Here is a 19,169-nt window from a genome sequence, read left to right on the forward strand (position 1 = left end):
AACACCCTTAATTTTATTATTTGGCTCATTACCGAGTGAAAATCACCCATATTAAATCCTCACAATAATTAATAGAAAATGTTGTCAAAAATACAATATAATAGAAGAGACCAAATTAATATCCTAACACCATTCTGTACAAACAACATAGAAAGTACTTATAAAGTATACAATTCTGTTATCAGCAACAAGCCAGTCGTACTCTGATAAAATAATACAAATGGTTTTCATGCTAACAATATCCTTACCAAAGTATGTTATCAAAAAAATTACTTGTAAAGCTAAATGGCATTGAGAATACTTTAGGAAATATTATTAAAGTAGGTTACTATTATTATTAACAAAGTATTCGTTCTGGCATTCTCTTATCTCATGTATTCTGATATCTTATTTTTCATCCTGACTCGCTTATTTTGCTTATAGTACTACAGCAGGTAGGACTACACTTTACTTAATACAATGAAGTCTATTTTCTTTCCGAATTCTTAAAATCATTACGAAATGGAGAATTTGTTTCCTTAACGAATGCGATTCGTACTCGTTTACGTATAGGAACAACATGTGAAGGTGGTGGTGGTACTTTGCACTCTCTATTTTGTGAAGACGTTACAACTTCCTCTTCATCCTTTTCAACCTTCAGTCTCTTTTGACCACAACTTCCGCTTCCCACACCATTGGAATTAGAAACTCCACCAGTAGAACTGGTACAACTATGAGTAGAAACTGATTGTGCTGGGCCAATTTGAGGTGATCTTGGAAACGTAGCAGTTTGTTGACGATTAACGGAGTCAGGAGAACGTAAGTGATTTCCGTTATTCGATAAGCTTCCGGTAGAAAAGTGAGTTTGGGTACCGGAAACTAGAGATAAATTTTGTTTGCTAGAAACTACGTCAGTACTATGGGTAGGTGCAATCATTAAAAGATTATTGCCATTTCTATCACAGCCCAATTGTGATGTTGAATTTTGCACACTTCGCTGAATCGTACAGTTTACTTTATAACCAGATGTAGCTTCTGTGTCTTTTGTTTTTTCTTGCTTGAAATACGTACTAGATCCTTTGCTTTGAAAACTCGTCGAATTTTGTATGACGAAATGAGGCTCGCACTTTATTCGTACACCATGATGATGCAGTCCATTACGATCTTGAGCTTTTTGCCACTCGAGAACGTTACTTAAGAGTCTTATGTACCTTTAATAATATATTTATATTTATTAGTACAATTATTCAAGCTCATACTTTTTATAGACTTTGTATACAAACTTATCAAACATACTTTATGGCCATTCGTAATATTTCATTTTTTGAAAGCTTCTTATCCGGTGGATGAGTTGGTACTAATTTACGAAGTTCAGCAAAAGCTCCACTGACATTTTGCTGTCTCCACCGTTCACGACTGTTCGTAAAGAGCTTTCTGACTCCTAGAGTTCCTACTCTTGGCGAAGGTGAGCCTACCTGTCCACTTCCCGACGATGAGATCCCGTCCAGCTGCAAGATTAAATTTTATTTCTAATGTCTTATAATTTTTATAATTTTTTTTCACATGGTTTTTTCTTGAGCGGCAGATTTTTCTTGCATCAGGATCACGATACGAGTGCATACCCTGTAGTATATCATATCCGATGGCTATGAAAAAATATGTCAATCAATGACGTACTAGACTACGTCTTATACCCGATCCAATAAATTCAGCCTAAGGCTACTGGATAAATAAATGAGATTTGAAAACTCACAGAGCTGGTTCGATCCCTTCTTCTTTTATTCTGATCATCTTCGTCATCTGTATCATATGAATAAAAGTCATCAGAGAGTGTAGCCTCTTCTTCAGTGTCTCGAGGTGTTCCTGGTGAATCCCCAGGTTCCTCAGCAAGTTCTCCTTCACCGGACAGAAGAGAATCAACCGGAGAACCATTTTCTGCGTCGCCGGCGGTACCATTGCTGCCATTGAATGTTAACATCGGCTACGAGTCCAGGATGAAGAATTTTGTAAGAATTTTCAAATCTATTATTTTCATATAAAAATTATTTTCACTTCGACCATTAAAGTACCGATAAATAAAAACAAATGTATTAACACTATTATCGTTAATTTTAATTAAACACGTTTCAAATTCCACAATTGTACATTTCGAAATAATATCTTAAACCCTAAATTCATTATTTTTGTAAGATAAATTTATCACGATAACAGCACATATAAAGTTTTCAGAATTTTACCCAATCTTTAATTTATCACTTTGCCCCACACTGCACAAAAGTAACGTCAACGAAGAAGAATTTCAGTAATCATCAAACGTTAAAGTAACATGCACAAAGTGAAGTCTCCACTTGTCAAGAGAAAATCGATAATTAGAGATTAAAGTAGAAAACTCCGGTTTACACTAGAGAGCGATACCAGTCCAAACATTCTGTTAATCGAGCTGGGTGAGTATATTTCTCATAGCTTTTGCATCCAATTCATGACTATTATAATGATGAGCCACGTGTCTAGGTAGAGTATTATTGACTCCTGGTGTACTATCCTTGTGATGAAAAAGAACTTCTTGTCGAGCTCTCTTCATTTTATCCGGCTCGTTACTGGGACCATCATCCTATAAATACAGATAAGAAATGCCTTTTTTATAAAACTATCAAAGCATTTACCATTCCTTCGACATTTCTCAACATGCCATTTTACCTGAAGAGACCATCATCCTACAAATACAGATAAGAAATGCCTTTTTTATAAAACTATCAAAGCATTTACCATTCCTTTGACATTTCTCAACATGCCATTTTACCTGAAGTGTACTATTTAAAAGATTCAGATGACCTCGTTCTTCGGCGATCTCGAGGAGCTCCTCAAGTTCCTCGCTACTGTCATCACCGATGAATGCACATTCATGCAAATTCTTGTGACCACGAATGATCGTCAAAGAAGCTCCCGGCCATCTGATATGACAAATAAAATAAAACGAACAATTTCCTAAGCAACATTCAATTACCTAATTTGTCTTTTTCTTCAAAAATTATACCTTACACAGGTAGAAACAGTTACGCTACTTCCACGAAGGAGATAGAAGCCCCAATACTCCTTCATATCGTCCTCGAGAATAAGATGTCTAGTCATTGATACAGGGATGGTTTCATCTTTGACCTTAGGCTCTTCTTGCATAAGATATGCATTAAACGTCGCATTGACTTTTACCACTTGTTTCTATAGTCAAGGAATAAAAGATAATAAGTTAAATAAGTAAGCTGTTATTTTTAAGGAAATTTTTTCTACTTTGCAAACTTATACTGATAGTATAATATATTCAAGTATCAAATATCTCTCAAATAACTAAGACATAAGATACAGTGTCTCATCGAAATTTTTACAAATTAATCATTTATCATAATATCTTAAACCCTAAATTGATTATTTTTGTAAGATAAATTTATCACGATAACAGCACATATAAAGTTTTCAGAATTTTACCCAATCTTTAATTTATCACTTTGCCCCACACTGCACAAAGGTAACGTCAACGAAGAAGAATTTCAGTAATCATCAAACGTTAAAGTAACATGCACAAAGTGAAGTCTCCACTTGTCAAGAGAAAATCGATAATTAGAAATTAAAGTAGAAAACTCCGGTTTACACTAGAGAGCGATACCAGTCCAAACGAACGTCGTGTGTCGAATGCCAAGAGACTTAAAAGCATCTCATTAACAAACGAGAAAACAATTAGCCTCTATAACAGTAAGAGAGGAAGCAGATATCGCACCCTGTCAGAGGCTCTGTCCCTGACATTCACTAGATATGTGTCAGTCATTTTATCAGTTTGATTTAGTGCCAGAGAAAATCACGTCGAAAAGCTACGAACAACGAAGAACAACCATAAGCATCTGTTCATAAATAAGTAATAATAAATCACTTATAACAAATTATATATTGTCAAATAAATAATTGGATATTTTACATTATTTAAACGAAATTCTTTTGTAACGTGAAACTAAACCATACAAAGAGTAATATAATTAAACTTTAAAGATAACAGCCTGATAATGCATACCCGATAAGAGGCTTTCTCTTGTAGGAAATATTATTTTAATAATGTTTATCTTGAATGGCGAGTGCATCATCGTAATTAATATATTTAAAAGTGAATTGTCACTTACCATATTTTCGGTCTAGTATCAAATGTCAATTTCTTTTGATTTACTGACGGTTGATGTGTTTATGACATAATCCAAATTTTTATTTAAAAAATCACTAGATGACACTAATAAATTTCACGTAGAATTGAGAAAATTATCACTTTCTACTAAGATGACTGACTGTGCGAACTGTTCGTATTTGACTAATAGAAAGTCCGGCGAGCTACCCCTGGGGAAATGAATTTTGCGAAGGCGGAGCAGTAAGGATTTGTGGGTGGGGCTGCTACCCGGGACGTCCCATACTCTCCTCCATATACAGCATCCCTCTATCTCCTCGTCTGCATCCCTAGGTCGCTGTTAAAACCTCCACTCACTCTTAGTGATATCATAGTTGTGAAAATAGACAAATAACAGATGTTCTGGGGACTTTTTCTAAGTCATCGCTAGGGGCGTAGTGCATATTCCTAACCCTATGTTTAAAACATATGTGAAGATACCTATTGCTATTCCTTTAAGACAAATGTAATATTTTTTTTGTAAATACCAACAGAATATAGTTGTTCACATATTTATATTCTGGTAACTGAAAAAACTTCTATTTTATTCATAAATTTACATATCGTTATCAGGGTATATGTATTTATATAAAATCACAGTAGATAAAAGTATAATACGTATAGACAAAATAATAAAAAAATACAATTATAGACTCCTAAATTTTATCTCCCATTTTTTATTTCCACTCAGAATAAACAGAATTCAAAATTTAATACTATACATCTCTGCTGTGACGTCAGAGTACAAGTGTGAGGTTAAGAGTTTATTAAATTTCTATCGTATTATTTCTTTATTGAATAAAAATAGTTTACAGTCGGATAGGTGCAATTTCAGTTTTTTTTTATTTGCATATCGCTTGAGACAGGTTCGATACACATTTGATACACTATAGTTAGTTTCTTTATTAAGCATATATCAGAATACATATATTCATTATGCTGAGGGGTTGGATTATACATGTATGAGAAAATTAATAAATACTAAAAACGAAAATTGTATCATGATCATATCAGTTTCGAGTGATAAGGGATTTTTTTATATTTGAAGTTCGATTATTTGATATTTTATTAGAAGACTCAAAGAGGAAGTGGAGATTTGGATGAGGGATTCCATGAAAAAGTACCCAGGGTTCTGTAAGTGGCGAGTGTTCATTGCTGATAAGGGTTGCTCCGCCTACCAACCTCTGAAACCCAGCCACCCCTGCGGAACTACCTAGTCCTATCACAGGGTCAAGTTGTAAGCGAGCTCCGTTGCCAGCATAAAGGATTAATCTCAGAGATTAAGGAAGCAAATCGACGGTGGATTAATTTTTAAGATGCCGGAAAGTGGAAAGGATTGTATTAGCAGTTTATTAATAAACAAATAAATACACGAGTTCGTTCGCGGTTAATTATATTTTATCGCACTAATCTATTATTGCTAAGGATAATCCCACGTCATTGTTTTTCGAATTCAGAGGAAGTGAGTCATTAGACAATTTTCAAAATTAATAATTATTGACTGCCTGTAGAAGATAGACACAGAATTTCCATTTAGAACTTCATTCAAATTCTGATACAGACAATTAAAATTGGACTTAACAAAGTAGTGACAGTTAGATTATGGACTGTGTACTTTTTGAAAAATCTTTAAAAACTTTCATAACTTATCACTTTTAATCGATGTAATTTTAATTTAACAGGAGATAAGATTTTGTATTATTTTTTAATAATCCGCAACACATATGGTTCATAGAAGATGCTGGTATACAATCAGATTTCAATTAGTATGAATCGCTTCACACTTGCTCTATAATTGCAGAATACAAAATTCGTATTTTTTGGTAAAATATATGATGATATACTAATTACAAGTAATTAAACATCGACCAACAGTTTATCTACTCGATGGAATTTTTTGGCGCTATATAACTAAGAATGCGATGAAAATGCTGCGCATGCGCAAATCGGGCAAATTGTACATTGTCGCACTAGCGCTTTCTTCTCGCACTAGTGCGATAAAGTAAACTTTGTTCTCGCGCGCTGTCATGAAATGCATTCACTTTGGAAGCCTTCCTTGCTCTTCTTATGGCTGCCTCCTCCAACGAAGAGATGTTCCAGTCACTTTGGAGGCACAAAAAGTAGCGTTTTTCATGCATGAGTTACATAATAGTATATTGTGCACCGAGAGCGAAAACGGGCGTTTCTGCGCCCCGTATAAAGTTGAGGTTCCCGTGGCGAAGACGAGGGGTTCTCAACTTTATACAAGGCACAAACGCCCGTTTTCTCTCGCGGTTCACATACTATTTTCTTCAACAGCGGAGCGAACGCGAGTTTTCACGTAGTGGGTGATTGTTGGGTCGGTGCAAATAAGCAGGTTAGTTTGGTGACTTAGGAAATCACAATGAAACAACTGTGCAGCCTACAGCTTACGTGAAAAAAACAATTGCCCTGGTGGTAGCTGGTCGTTGGATTCATCGGCAAATGTCACCTCACTCCTATTCAATTTTTCAATCTTCCATGTTTCCCCATTCGAAAATTGCCCGTTTTCGCTCCGCTGTTGAAGAAAAAATATTGTGCGATACTGGTGCAATAAAGCGAACATTATACGCAGGTCGTGAAGTTTGTCACAATCTCCGCACTCATAAAACAAGCAGCACGCGCCCTCGGCTCGTGCCGGTTGTACGACCAACTTCACCGCTTGCCTATAAAGTTCGCTTTCTCGCACTCCTATCGCAAAGTACTATTTAATTATTAATCTCAAATAAATTGGCCTAGTGGCCGGACACCTAACCTAACCTAACCAGTCCCAGCAAGTCCATAAGAAACCGTATTTGCAGACACGCTTAGGTTGGAGGCACAAAAAGTAGCGTTTTTCACACTCGCCACACACGTAAAACAAGCAGCACGCGCCCTCGGCTCGTGCCGGTCGTACGACAACTTCACCGCTTGCCTATAAAGTTCGCTTTCTCGCACTCCTATCGCAAAGTACTATTTAATTATTAATCTCACATAAATTGGCCTAGTGGCCGGACACCTAACCTAACTTAACCAGTCCCAGCAAGTCCATAAGAAACCGTATTTGCAGACACGCTTAGTCCGGTAACTGGGACGTTTATCTTAGGTATAAAATCCAAATAATTATTAGCAAAGTCGTATTATATTCATAGAGTAAAAGAAACAATTAAATTTTAAAACTTAAATTTTTCCCTAATCCTTTGTATACGTACAAGATCGAGATTAAGTTAATTATATGTAGATCGATCAATCGAAGTATAGATGTATATACTGAATAATTTTTCCCAAGCAATCAAACTACTATTACAAGTAGCACCCTTAGTGACATATTACAATATGGTTTCTAACCTAAAAAAAAATCAGTCTCTCCTTAGTATGCATTAGGGGTGGGAATTCTGGGTAACTCCCTGCTGTCAAGTGGCCACCAGCCACGTGCTACTTTATTATGACACTTCGAAGGGCCGTAATGATTTTCGAAAGGGATCCACCAAGCGTTAACCCACGAAATCGATTAAATGATTATATCTAGAAGGATGCTCATTCGAGCGTCATTACTGGCCGATCTGCGTGGGAGTTTTGAAACAGATATATTCAATCAATAAAATTAATAAAAATATCTTTATGACTGATATAGGAAAATAATAGAAAAAAAATTGTGAGACGATATACCTAACATCAAAATTTGATTAGTTAATGAAATTTTACAATATTTATTAATCATATTGTTTATCGCGATTTAAATATATTCATTTATCCTGGCGGATTCATGTACTGCAGAATTATTAATACATACGTTGACGTGGCACTTAATACCTGAAATATTAATTTGAATATTAATTTCATTGCTGGTTTTGAATTTCAGGATAAACTTACGAAGAACATTTGCCGATAATCCAAAAAGAACACGTTCAAAATAGATATACGAAAATTTGCTTCATCTGTATCTTGTAGAAAATGTATTAGCTATTAACCAACGAAATCAAATGTTATATTAGGTCATTCAACATGCTTCAGTTGGAAGATCGTATTTATAATATGTAAACATATATGTACATATAAAATTACCTGTAATTTAGATTCATCGTTTATTTTACTGCTGTCTAGTAAAGCTGCATTTGTAACTAATTGGCTTGCCTGCAATACATAAGTGGCCATGAAATACTGAATCCCTTGTATATTCTATATATCAAGGATATCATTACTTATGTATAATACAAAGTAGAATTCTGTGATATAATTAAAAATATCAAACCTTAGCCGTGACTTGTTCACCTCGATGACACAAATAAATATTTCGAGATATGACTATAACTGAATATATGAAAAAAAATAAACTTCGCACTCTTTCACTTTCATTGAGGCTCCTTCGATTAGTGATAAAATATATTACATAAAATGCATAAATCACACACGTAATTTGATTGTAAGTGAACATAACAAAGAGCTGAAACCCAAACATGGAATTTGTAATACGGATAATACGACTTAAATCCTGGCATATTTCACGATATTCCTTTATGTAAATTTTGACATTGACTTTATCAATTTTCAAATATTTTTTCTTATTAGTCCAACATTCCCAATCGTATTGAGAAACTGATGGCAAATTAGTTTCCATTCCAAATCTAATACCGTCAATTATTATCTGAAATAAAACGAAGTTTCGTTGATTTAACTAAATGTATACGAATAGAAGTAAACAACTTGAAATACCTCTAGCGATGCAAATAAAAGGGAAGCTAATGGTTCTGCACAGTATGTCGTCATCTCGTACCAATACATAATAAAAAATTTAAAATATTGCATTGCCGAAAAAAGTGAGCTAGAACAATTGCACATGTTGTATATATCCATATCATTATATATATTATACAAATGTAATATATAATATAGATTATCTATATCACTTACAATTCACATTTGTAAGAATACCAAGACATGATCTTAATTGTTAGGGTGAAAATAAAATAGGTAACAATCGGAAATGCACATGTCCAAGAGCCTTTTAATCGACTCTTATCAGTTATAATTAAGACCCTGGTGTACAATTCATTTATATCATTTAAAAGCTTTTCCATTTCTTTACGCCTCGTGATCATTATCACAATGTTCAGCATGGCCATGCTTAAAACGGTTAATTTTAATAAATTTCCGGCTATACGGATTAACGTTATCGTGTTGAATAAAAGTTCAAATTTCCCTTCGTAATTCCTGAAATATATTAATGGAAGATTATTTAATTAGTTTGTCATTACATATGCCGTATTACCTAAATTCATTTATTATGTTGATAAATATTATTAAAATATGTATCAAACAGAAATTCGTGCCGATTTTACTAATTTTCCAGGTACACGTATGTGGTTTGTAGTATTTCTCTTTCATTTTACAACAGAATATATGAAAAAAAATAAACATCGCACTCTTTCTCTTTCATTGAGGCTCCTTCGTTTAGTGATTAAATTTATTACATAAAATGCATAAATCACACACGTAATTTGATTGTAAGTGAACATAACAAAGAGCTGAAACCCAAACATGGAATTTGTAATACGAATAATACGACTTAAATCCTGGCATATTTCACGATATTCCTTTATGTAAATTTTGACATTGACTTTATCAATTTTCAAATATTTTTTCTTATTAGTCCAACATTCCCAATCGTATTGAGAAACTGATGGCAAATTAGTTTCCATTCCAAATCTAATACCGTCAATTATTATCTGAAATAAAATGAAGTTTCTTTAATTTAACTATATAACAAAACAATAATTAAACAATTTGAAATACCTCTAGCGATGCGAATAAAAGGGATGCTAATGGTTCTGGACAGTATGTCGTCATCTCGTACCAATACATAATAAAAACTTTATAAAATTTGATTATCGAGGAAAATGTACTAGAACTAGAACAGTTGCATATATTTTATATGTATATCTATATAATTATATATATTATATAAATGGAATATATAGTATAGAAATTCTATATCACTTACAGTTCACGATAGTAAGCATACCAAGACATGATCTTAACTGTTAGGGTGAAAATAAAATAGGTAACAATCGGAAATGCACATGTCCAAGAGCCTTTTAATCGACTCTTATCAGTTATAATTAAGACCCTGGTGTACAATTCATTTATATCATTTAAAAGCTTTTCCATTTCTTTACGCCTCGTGATCATTATCACAATGTTCAGCATGGCCATGCTTAAAACGGAATGCTCGGTGATTCCCTGCTGTCAAGTGGCCACCAGCCACGTGCTGTTTTATTGTGACACTTCGTAGGGCTCTAGGGATTTTCCAGAGGGACGAACCAGGTATCATTCGAGAGAAGGAGATTAAATGATTATATCTAAAATGATGCTCGTTCGAACGTCATTACTGGCCGATCTGCGTGGGAGTTTTGAAACAGATATATTCAATCAATAGAATTAATAAAAATATCTTTATGACTGATATAGGAAAATAATAGAAAAAAAATTATAAGACGATATACCTAACATCAAAATTTCAATAAAAAATGCCATCCTTTGAACATGGGAATCTAAATACATTGAAGAATACAAAATTATAATCCAATCAGCATGCATTTCAGATCATGTGAATTTTACTGCAAATAAACACACAAACAAACAAATGTAAAGTACTATTCTGACCATTATGTGTTACACACCTGTGAAATGATAAGAACTAAGGGTGGAAATTGATAAAATTTCATATAAATTTGTAACGTACCCCTATTATGCTACATAAAGTAGCCATCAATGCGGAACCCTAATGGCACCATAAGTAAGGTTAAAGCTACCCCTATTTGAGGGCACGTGCCAATTTCGCTTTTGAAAACCGGTTTGGGGTGACTTTTTAAGTTTATTTGTGTATCATACGTCACGTATGTCACTACGCGTACACGGCTAGCATATAAGCAATATGTTTTCCTCACGTATATTTTCCATTTGTGCGTTATCGTGATAATGACCAAGTTAAGGTCATTTTGGAATTCTATATAAATGTAATATTCTTTTTCGTTCATAGCTGTACGTGGGAACCAATAGCTACTCTGGTATGTTAAACCACCCTTCAAAGTTCTGCGGGGATGCTAAATGTGGTTTCCCACACTATGGCCATGACGATGAATACGATTTATGAATTAGTCTTATTGCTTGTGGTGGACCAAAGTTCATCATCGTTAAATATTTTTTCAATTTATCCTAAAGTAATTTCAATATTTTGCTACATTATTTGTTGAGTATTCGTCGGAGTGTAAAACTTATTTTAAATTGTTTTATTACCAATATATTAATTAGTAATAAAATTGATAAATCAATGGATGCTGCTTCTATAGATTTTCTGACGTTTATGAATTTTACTGGAATATAGTTAAGGAAGGCATAGGGGATGGAGAATAATGTGCTTTGTGAGGAATTTGTTGAAAAAAGGGTCCTGCACGTTCCATAAGCAGTGAGTGTTCGGTGCTGATAAGGGATACTCCGCCTACCAGCCCCTGAAATCCTGCCGCCCCTACGGAGTTTAATGCCCTATCGTAAGGTCAAGTTGTTAGCGAGCTGCAATACTAGCATAAAGAATTCATCTTATAGATTAAGGGAGTAAATCGACGGAAAATTAATTTTTAAGGTCCTGAAAAGTCGAATGGATTATCTTGACAAATCCTTAAGGGTTAACAATTATATGGGTTTTGTCACGCTAATTATTTTTTATCTCTCCAATGTTCTCGTCTTAAGAAAAATAACGGGCTTGATTAGTACTTTTAGGAATAAAAAAAGTACAATGGCATGAATGCATAAACCTTTATTTTAATAAATGTACAATCTGAATTATTTTTCAAATATAAAAAATATGGTAAATTCTGTAAAATTTCATTCCTGATATCGGATTAAAAAAATAACACTTCCTCAGCACTGTCTATAAAAATATAGTAAAATATTCTCCAATTACATATACATACTACGTAGATAGGTTCCACATAATTCTAGAAATTGTTACAACAAAATTACTTAAGGAGTAAGAAATTTTGATAACTTAACCCTTAAAATCATGATATGTAATTGGTATTTGACTAATAATCTTTCAGAATCTCACATTATTTGCTGATGTGCATGAACAAAGAACCATATATATTATAAGCAGTTAGAATCTGTTAATCGAGGCAGTGTGGTCCTGTTAAACAAATGAAAGAACGTGAAATTCATGATCTTAGCAACGTTGCGACGTCCATTTTCATTTTTTTCATGATGCCACTCTGCTCTGATTTATGATATCATCCTTTCAAGGCCAATTTCAGCTAGTGTGTTTGCCGTGAATAACCCTGTATACATATGTATATAGACATATATTTGCTATTTTGTTAATTAAAAATATAATTGTACCTCCTCGATTGCTGCATCCCTATCAGAATCATCTTGTGTCAATTCGTCGTGAAGAGGTGACGAAAGTATCAAGTCTCTTTTACGTCTCTTGATTTCTTCTTCAGAAAAATTGCCCTTCATGACTTCCTTCGCCATTTTCCTAAGAGCCATCGCCTCGTCATTTTTTTTATTATCTATTTCATTAACAAGCCTCTCCAACACGTGTTTACCGCGCTCTCCGAGAAGACGTATCTTTTTTAAAACGTCTTGAAAAACTTCAGCTGACGTCAGTCCGCTATTGTTTACTCCTTGTTGTGCAAGTTCTATGATTGTTTTCTCAGTGATACTGTCCAATCCGATAGTAGAATCGTTGCTATGATATTTCAAAGTCTCTTTATTATCAGTATTGATTCGTTGCGAAGATTCTTGTAAACTTTCTCTATCTAATTGTTTTCCTAGTGACATTTTATCTTCTTCAAAAGTCCCATTGGTAGATCCCTCTCGCGAGGCATGTTTTGACTTTTTAGCTTCTACAAGTGCATCCTGTTTCCTAGCTTTCTTTTCATCCAAAATTGGTTGAGTGGATTCCTTATCAGTTATAATTTCCTTAGAATCTAAACTGTCTCCCGTATATGGGAAATCACTGCCTACGACAGGCGGTTTCTCTATATTGGCACTATCCATAAAGACACCCTCGTAATGATGATGTGGTGCTTCCTCCTGCTTTTTCTTAGTATCCAAAGTCTTCATAAACAGCTGGGTGAGTATATTTCTCATAGCTTTTGCATCCAATTCATGACTATTATAATGATGAGCCACGTGTCTAGGTAGAGTATTATTGACTCCTGGTGTACTATCCTTGTGATGAAAAAGAACTTCTTGTCGAGCTCTCTTCATTTTATCCGGCTCGTTACTGGGACCATCATCCTATAAATACAGATAAGAAATGCCTTTTTTATAAAACTATTAAAGTATTTACCATTCCTTCGACATTTCTCAACATGCCATTTTACCTGAAGTGTACTATTTAAAATATTTAGATGACCTCGTTCTTCGGCGATCTCCAGGAGCTCCTCAAGTTCCTCGCTACTGTCATCACCGATGAATGCACATTCATGCAAATTCTTGTGACCACGAATGATCGTCAAAGAAGCTCCTGGCCATCTGATATGACAAATAAAATAAGACGAACAATTTCCTAAGCAACATTCAATTACCTAATTTGTCTTTTTCTTCAAAAATTATACCTTACACAGGTAGAAACAGTGACGCTACTTCCACGAAGAAGATAGAAGCCCCAATACTCCTTCATATCGTCCTCGAGAATAAGATGTCTAGTCATTGATACAGGGATGGTTTCACCTTTGACCTTAGGCTCTTCTTGCATAAGATATGCATTAAACGTCGCATTGACTTTTACCACTTGTTTCTATAGTCAAGGAATAAAAGATAATAAGTTAAATAAGTAAGCTGTTATTTTTAAGTAAATTTTTTATACTTTGCAAACTTATACTGATAGTATAATATATTCAAGTATCAAATATCTCTCAAATATCTTAGAGATAAGATACAGTGTCTCATCGAAATTTTTTCAAATTAATCATTTTCTTTAATGCAATGTTATAAGTGATTTGAAAAAATTTATTAATATTTTATATTGTTACTACAAGTTTCTAATAACAAGAATCTCTCATTATTATTATGTTGATTTCATATGTCAGGAAGTCATCATGTAATTGTATCTTTTTTCAAAAATTTGAAAGTAGTATTTCAAATAGGCAGAAAAAAAAAATATGCATCTTAGTAAAAATATACAATTTTCAAGGTGGAAAATTCTAGTTGCTTTCTTATTTAGTTTTGCACTGTCTCAAGTATAATAAATTAAATCAAAATTTACAATATAGATTTATACACACCTGACACCACGTAGTCGATACTTTGCCATCGATTAATCTTTGATCAGAAGCAGACAATGGATACAGTTGTTCGGAATAGACTATGTATCTCAAATAAATTGGACCAGCAACCAGCATTGCCGGAAGTATCGTTCCCAAGATACACAAACGCACAAGTCTCAATGGGATCTTCAAGTTATTTCTCCTTGGTTCCCAATTTCGAGGACGTAACAATCCATCCTCTAAAATCATGAAATATTCATTAACAATTTGATCGTATAACTGACACAGCTTCATTCTCGTTTAGCACATCTGACACGCAGTGTAATAAATTTCATTTAGTTTTAGTCAATTAAATTAATAAAAAATTGTCTTAATTTTCAAATTTATTTTCAATTCTATAGAACTGAATCATTACGATCTAAATTATTAAAACCATACCATGCTAATACTCGCTCACTTTGATAAAAACAGTACCTAAGAATCTATAGTAATTGTGGCCTTTGGGTAATGCATTGGAGTATGGATATAGGTGAAATACATTTACATTAGTTTACGACTAAGAGTATGCTCTTAGTTGGTTTTACTCCTTAACGTAAATGGCCTAGTTTATTTTTCTGTCTATCAGTCAATTCTGTATGATATTATTGCATTGTTCCTTTATAACTGTTCAAACTGATAACTAATTACTAGAAATAGATAAACTCAGCTTGCTTATGACTTTGACTGTTATAGTTAATTATAAAGAGTATGATATTATTGCATTGTTCCTTTATAACTGTTCAAACTGATAACTAATTACTAGAAATAGATAAACTCAGCTTGCTTATGACTTTGACTGTTATAGTTAATTATAAAGAGTATGATATTATTGCATTGTTCCTTTATAACTGTTCAAACTGATAACTAATTACTAGAAATAGATAAACTCAGCTTGCTTATGACTTTGACTGTTATAGTTAATTATAAAGAGTATGATATTATTGCATTGTTCCTTTATAACTGTTCAAACTGATAACTAATTACTAGAAATAGATAAACTCAGCTTGCTTATGACTTTGACTGTTATAGTTAATTATAAAGAGTATGATATTATTGCATTGTTCCTTTATAACTGTTCAAACTGATAACTAATTACTAGAAATAGATAAACTCAGCTTGCTTATGACTTTGACTGTTATAGTTAATTATAAAGAGTATGATATTATTGCATTGTTCCTTTATAACTGTTCAAACTGATAACTAATTTTTAGAAATGGATAAGCTCAGCTTACTTATGACTTTGACTGTTATAGTTAATTTGTTAGGCGTTACTAAGTATTTGTTTATGAGATTTGATAAAAATTTATTAATATTTTATATTGTTACTACAAATTTCTAATAACAAGAATCTCTCATTATTATTATGTTGATTTCATATGTCAGGAAGTCATCATGTAATTGTATCTTTTTTCAAAAATTTGAAAGTAGTATTTCAAATAGACAGAAAGAAAAAAATATGCATCTTAGTAAAATGCATCTCTGATCAAGGTCTCAAATACCACTTAAAGTGCTACAGAAGCACCATTACACGTGTTGAATGAAAAAGTACGATTCCTATAATTTCTATATGAACTTTGATTAAATCAAAAATTAGCAGATGCGCACTCTCACTTCTTTGCTCCATATTTATTAATGTCCTTATCACAAAGGAAATATGAAGAATTTACGTAGATCTTATCTAAATTAATTTGTGATGTGTGGAAATCTTTAGTAATCCGGTTTATTAGCGTTTAGACGAATTATCTTATCGACAAGCTACTAAAGAAGATACAGTATAGACGCTTAACTTAATTAGTCCTGATATGATAAATATATAAACGTTTTGCATGATATATGCAAGAATTTAATTATCATGGTTATTCAGGTGTGTTACAGCAATTGGAGTTAGCAAGTTCATCAACTTGTTATTATCGATTTTCAAACTAATCAGATTCTGTTATGAGAACTTGAGGAATTAATAATTAATGTATTCTTAAGTTGAACGTTCTGTGATCAATTTTTTTAGTGATAGCATGTACTGTCTTCATATATTACTTTTTAAATAAACATTTTATCCGCAAGGTAATTCAAAGGGCCCAATCACCTTAAATATATTTAATAGTGACCTAGTCATCTTTTTCGTATCTATTTCAGATATGCATTACTAATAGGGCAAAATTGGTTATCCCTACAGTGACCAACATGCTAGAATATTCCAAAATGCTAATTCCCTTGCCGCACTTATCGACCTTCGCCTCACCAACAATATCACATTAGCCATTGTTTGTTTCGGGAAGTGAATGGTCTGAAGTTAAGCAGATCTATAATGTCTTTGTAAGTGTATGCCATGATTAAATGCAAATTTACAGTCTCTCCAGGTCTGATTTTTCATATACACATATATTTAACCTATCATAAACCTAGGTATTATCTTTGTTCTCGTGTCCTATGCTTTCTGCGCGTTTTTAAAAGTGGATTATTAACTGGACAAAGTGTACCTAACAAACTGAAGTAATTCCATAAATAGGTATACACGTGTTTCATATAATTTGAAATAATTATACTGCACAGACATGATCATTTGTGAAAATTGGTCATCTGTAAAGCATTCTGAAAATGAGATCTTACGTGGCAAATTGATGACCACTTTCCTTTGATATTATACAAGATTTTTTGCGAATATTATTTTGTGACGTTACGATTAAAACACTTAGACATGAGTTGAAGATAGGGCATGCATATATGTATATGTCAACGTGATGATATTTTATTTGTTTGACTTTGCATATATTTTTGCCCTTGCATATAATTACTTATATAATTTAATATAATTAGAATTATAAAACTTATAATAGCTCAATATAGTTATCAGTTGATAAAACGCTATCGAAAATTTAACAAACAAAAATCTTTAGGTTCGCTAGTTCTTCATTTTATTAACATTTCAAGAACCCATAGATTGCGAAATCAAGATATTAAATACCATTGTACTTCAAGCATCCCATCGATAGTCACGTATAACACGTGCCATAAATATAAAAAGCCCACAAAACTATAAAAGTTGCCATAAAAAGAGTAATTCAGAAAACAATAAGTTCGCAATCGTTCAAATTATTTTATATTTAAATATATTAATCATTAAATAACGCGAACACTACAGCTATGCGTGCCACAGATAAGCCACTAACGATAATAAATTATTTTCAATCTAGTACAAAATTATTTCATTTTTAAAAACGCTATGTCTAAAACCTACCCAGTATATCTGCCTGCAGCGGTACCGTTGACATTCTATTACCACAATACCATCAGTAGTAAAATATAAGAGAACAATCCTTCTTCAAGCGAATACAAATAGAAACGTCACACCAGATGCACGTTGCATACACTTGTTCTTATGCACTTCGCGAACAAATCCAGTGCATATTAAGAAAAGAACTTTTTCTTTCCTTCTGGCACTGTTATAGTTCACGAATGACACTTAAAAGACCATCCACTTTAAAATTCACCTACAAGTCACTTGATTTCCAAAAATAGATTTTCCACCACTATTATTATTCCTACTGTTACTGTCAGAAAATATAAAAGTAATTATCATACAATATTCAAAAACACTACGGGGTAACGTTTCCGAAACATGTTTATGCGTTGCACTAACCGTACCATCAACTTTCTACGTGTACTCTAAATAACGAAGTCCAGAGAGAATGAAAACGGAGCCTTGATAGCTGAATTCTTGAGTATTTGACTAAATTACTGTAAACAAGAAGCGCCACGTGTTTAAATTTGTATATGCTTAAGCAGATCTGGAGGCAAATTATTAAACGCTAATTATGCGTGTTATATATCGTACTGTTATATAAAAACTACTATGCACGATGTCCTCCGTTGACGGACAGACTGAGTTGACATACGAGAATGTACCGTGTTTTGTATCAGTCTCTTATCATACAGTTCGATGTTGACGTTGAGCAAGCAATACGGATAGAACTGCCAATATAGACTGGAAGGTCTACACAAACTTAGTCTGAAATTATATTTATATCTGCTATGCGATAAGTGCAATAGAGAGGCTTAGTTAATCTCTTATAAAATGATTTTCTCGCTATCTATGATGACTACCATACCATATTGTATCTCTGTTGATGTATACCATATTGTATCTCTTTTCGGATAGAGTAATAAATGAAACTTTTTAAAAGAACGGTTATAGCATTAAATTACCTAATTGCTTGCCATAAACTGCTATTGCTTATCATGTCATTATTATTCATATAGGACTATGTGGCTAAAGTGGTTCTACACTTTATGAAAGATTATTTACTACACTTCAATTATTATTTTATAAGCATAGTGATTTCCTGATACGTTATTTACGCGACACAAGTATCTTTAGTATGTAATCATATAACAGCATGTCTGCTAAATGATATGAAAGTGTGTTCATAAGGAACTTGGAATCTAGGAAGACATGTTAAGAAAATATTACCGTCTTCTTGGATGAAATAAAAGAATACTATTGCGCATTTTATATTCTATGAATTGCATGACACGTGGCTGACATTTACATTGAAAATGTACGTAACTTCATTGGATTACGTAAAATGCAAATTGTAAACTTGAATGATGCACTAGTGGCACTTCGCGTACCATGCATACCTCTAGTAGCAGATAATGCTGTACCCTGGAATTTTAGTTCAATCAATCGC

General features: G+C 33.2%; 3 protein-coding genes across 4 annotated transcripts; all 3 read right to left on the reverse strand.

Annotated features, from left to right (window-relative positions):
* Positions 1-50: 50 nt before the first annotated feature.
* On the reverse strand, positions 51-4,516 carry LOC107269117. Of its 2 annotated transcripts, none has more exons than XM_015742619.2 (4): positions 4,143-4,516; positions 1,733-1,960; positions 1,276-1,487; positions 51-1,190 (listed from the first exon to the last, which is right to left on the reverse strand). In XM_015742619.2, the coding sequence occupies exons 1-4, from the start codon at positions 4,143-4,145 to the stop codon at positions 467-469; spliced, it is 1,167 nt and encodes a 388-aa protein (XP_015598105.1). In that variant the 5' UTR covers positions 4,146-4,516; the 3' UTR covers positions 51-466. The 2 variants fall into 2 exon arrangements, with proteins under 2 accessions (XP_015598105.1, XP_015598106.1); XM_015742620.2 differs by lacking the exon at positions 4,143-4,516 and adding an exon at positions 2,217-2,398.
* On the reverse strand, positions 2,408-3,796 carry LOC107269122. The gene is made up of 4 exons (XM_025086379.1): positions 3,460-3,796; positions 3,014-3,195; positions 2,780-2,930; positions 2,408-2,590 (listed from the first exon to the last, which is right to left on the reverse strand). The coding sequence occupies exons 2-4, from the start codon at positions 3,151-3,153 to the stop codon at positions 2,411-2,413; spliced, it is 471 nt and encodes a 156-aa protein (XP_024942147.1). The 5' UTR covers positions 3,154-3,195; positions 3,460-3,796; the 3' UTR covers positions 2,408-2,410.
* A 7,824-nt stretch (positions 4,517-12,340) lies between the features above and the next one.
* LOC107269113 lies at positions 12,341-19,111 on the reverse strand. The gene is made up of 7 exons (XM_025086373.1): positions 18,124-19,111; positions 17,717-18,029; positions 14,461-14,681; positions 13,792-13,973; positions 13,558-13,708; positions 12,566-13,471; positions 12,341-12,504 (listed from the first exon to the last, which is right to left on the reverse strand). The coding sequence occupies exons 2-7, from the start codon at positions 17,748-17,750 to the stop codon at positions 12,481-12,483; spliced, it is 1,518 nt and encodes a 505-aa protein (XP_024942141.1). The 5' UTR covers positions 17,751-18,029; positions 18,124-19,111; the 3' UTR covers positions 12,341-12,480.
* Between the last annotated feature and the right edge of the window lie 58 nt (positions 19,112-19,169).

This window comes from Cephus cinctus, unplaced genomic scaffold (assembly GCF_000341935.2).
Source record: "Cephus cinctus unplaced genomic scaffold, Ccin1 Ccin1_scaffold0606, whole genome shotgun sequence".
Taxonomy (NCBI): Eukaryota; Metazoa; Arthropoda; class Insecta; order Hymenoptera; family Cephidae; genus Cephus; species Cephus cinctus.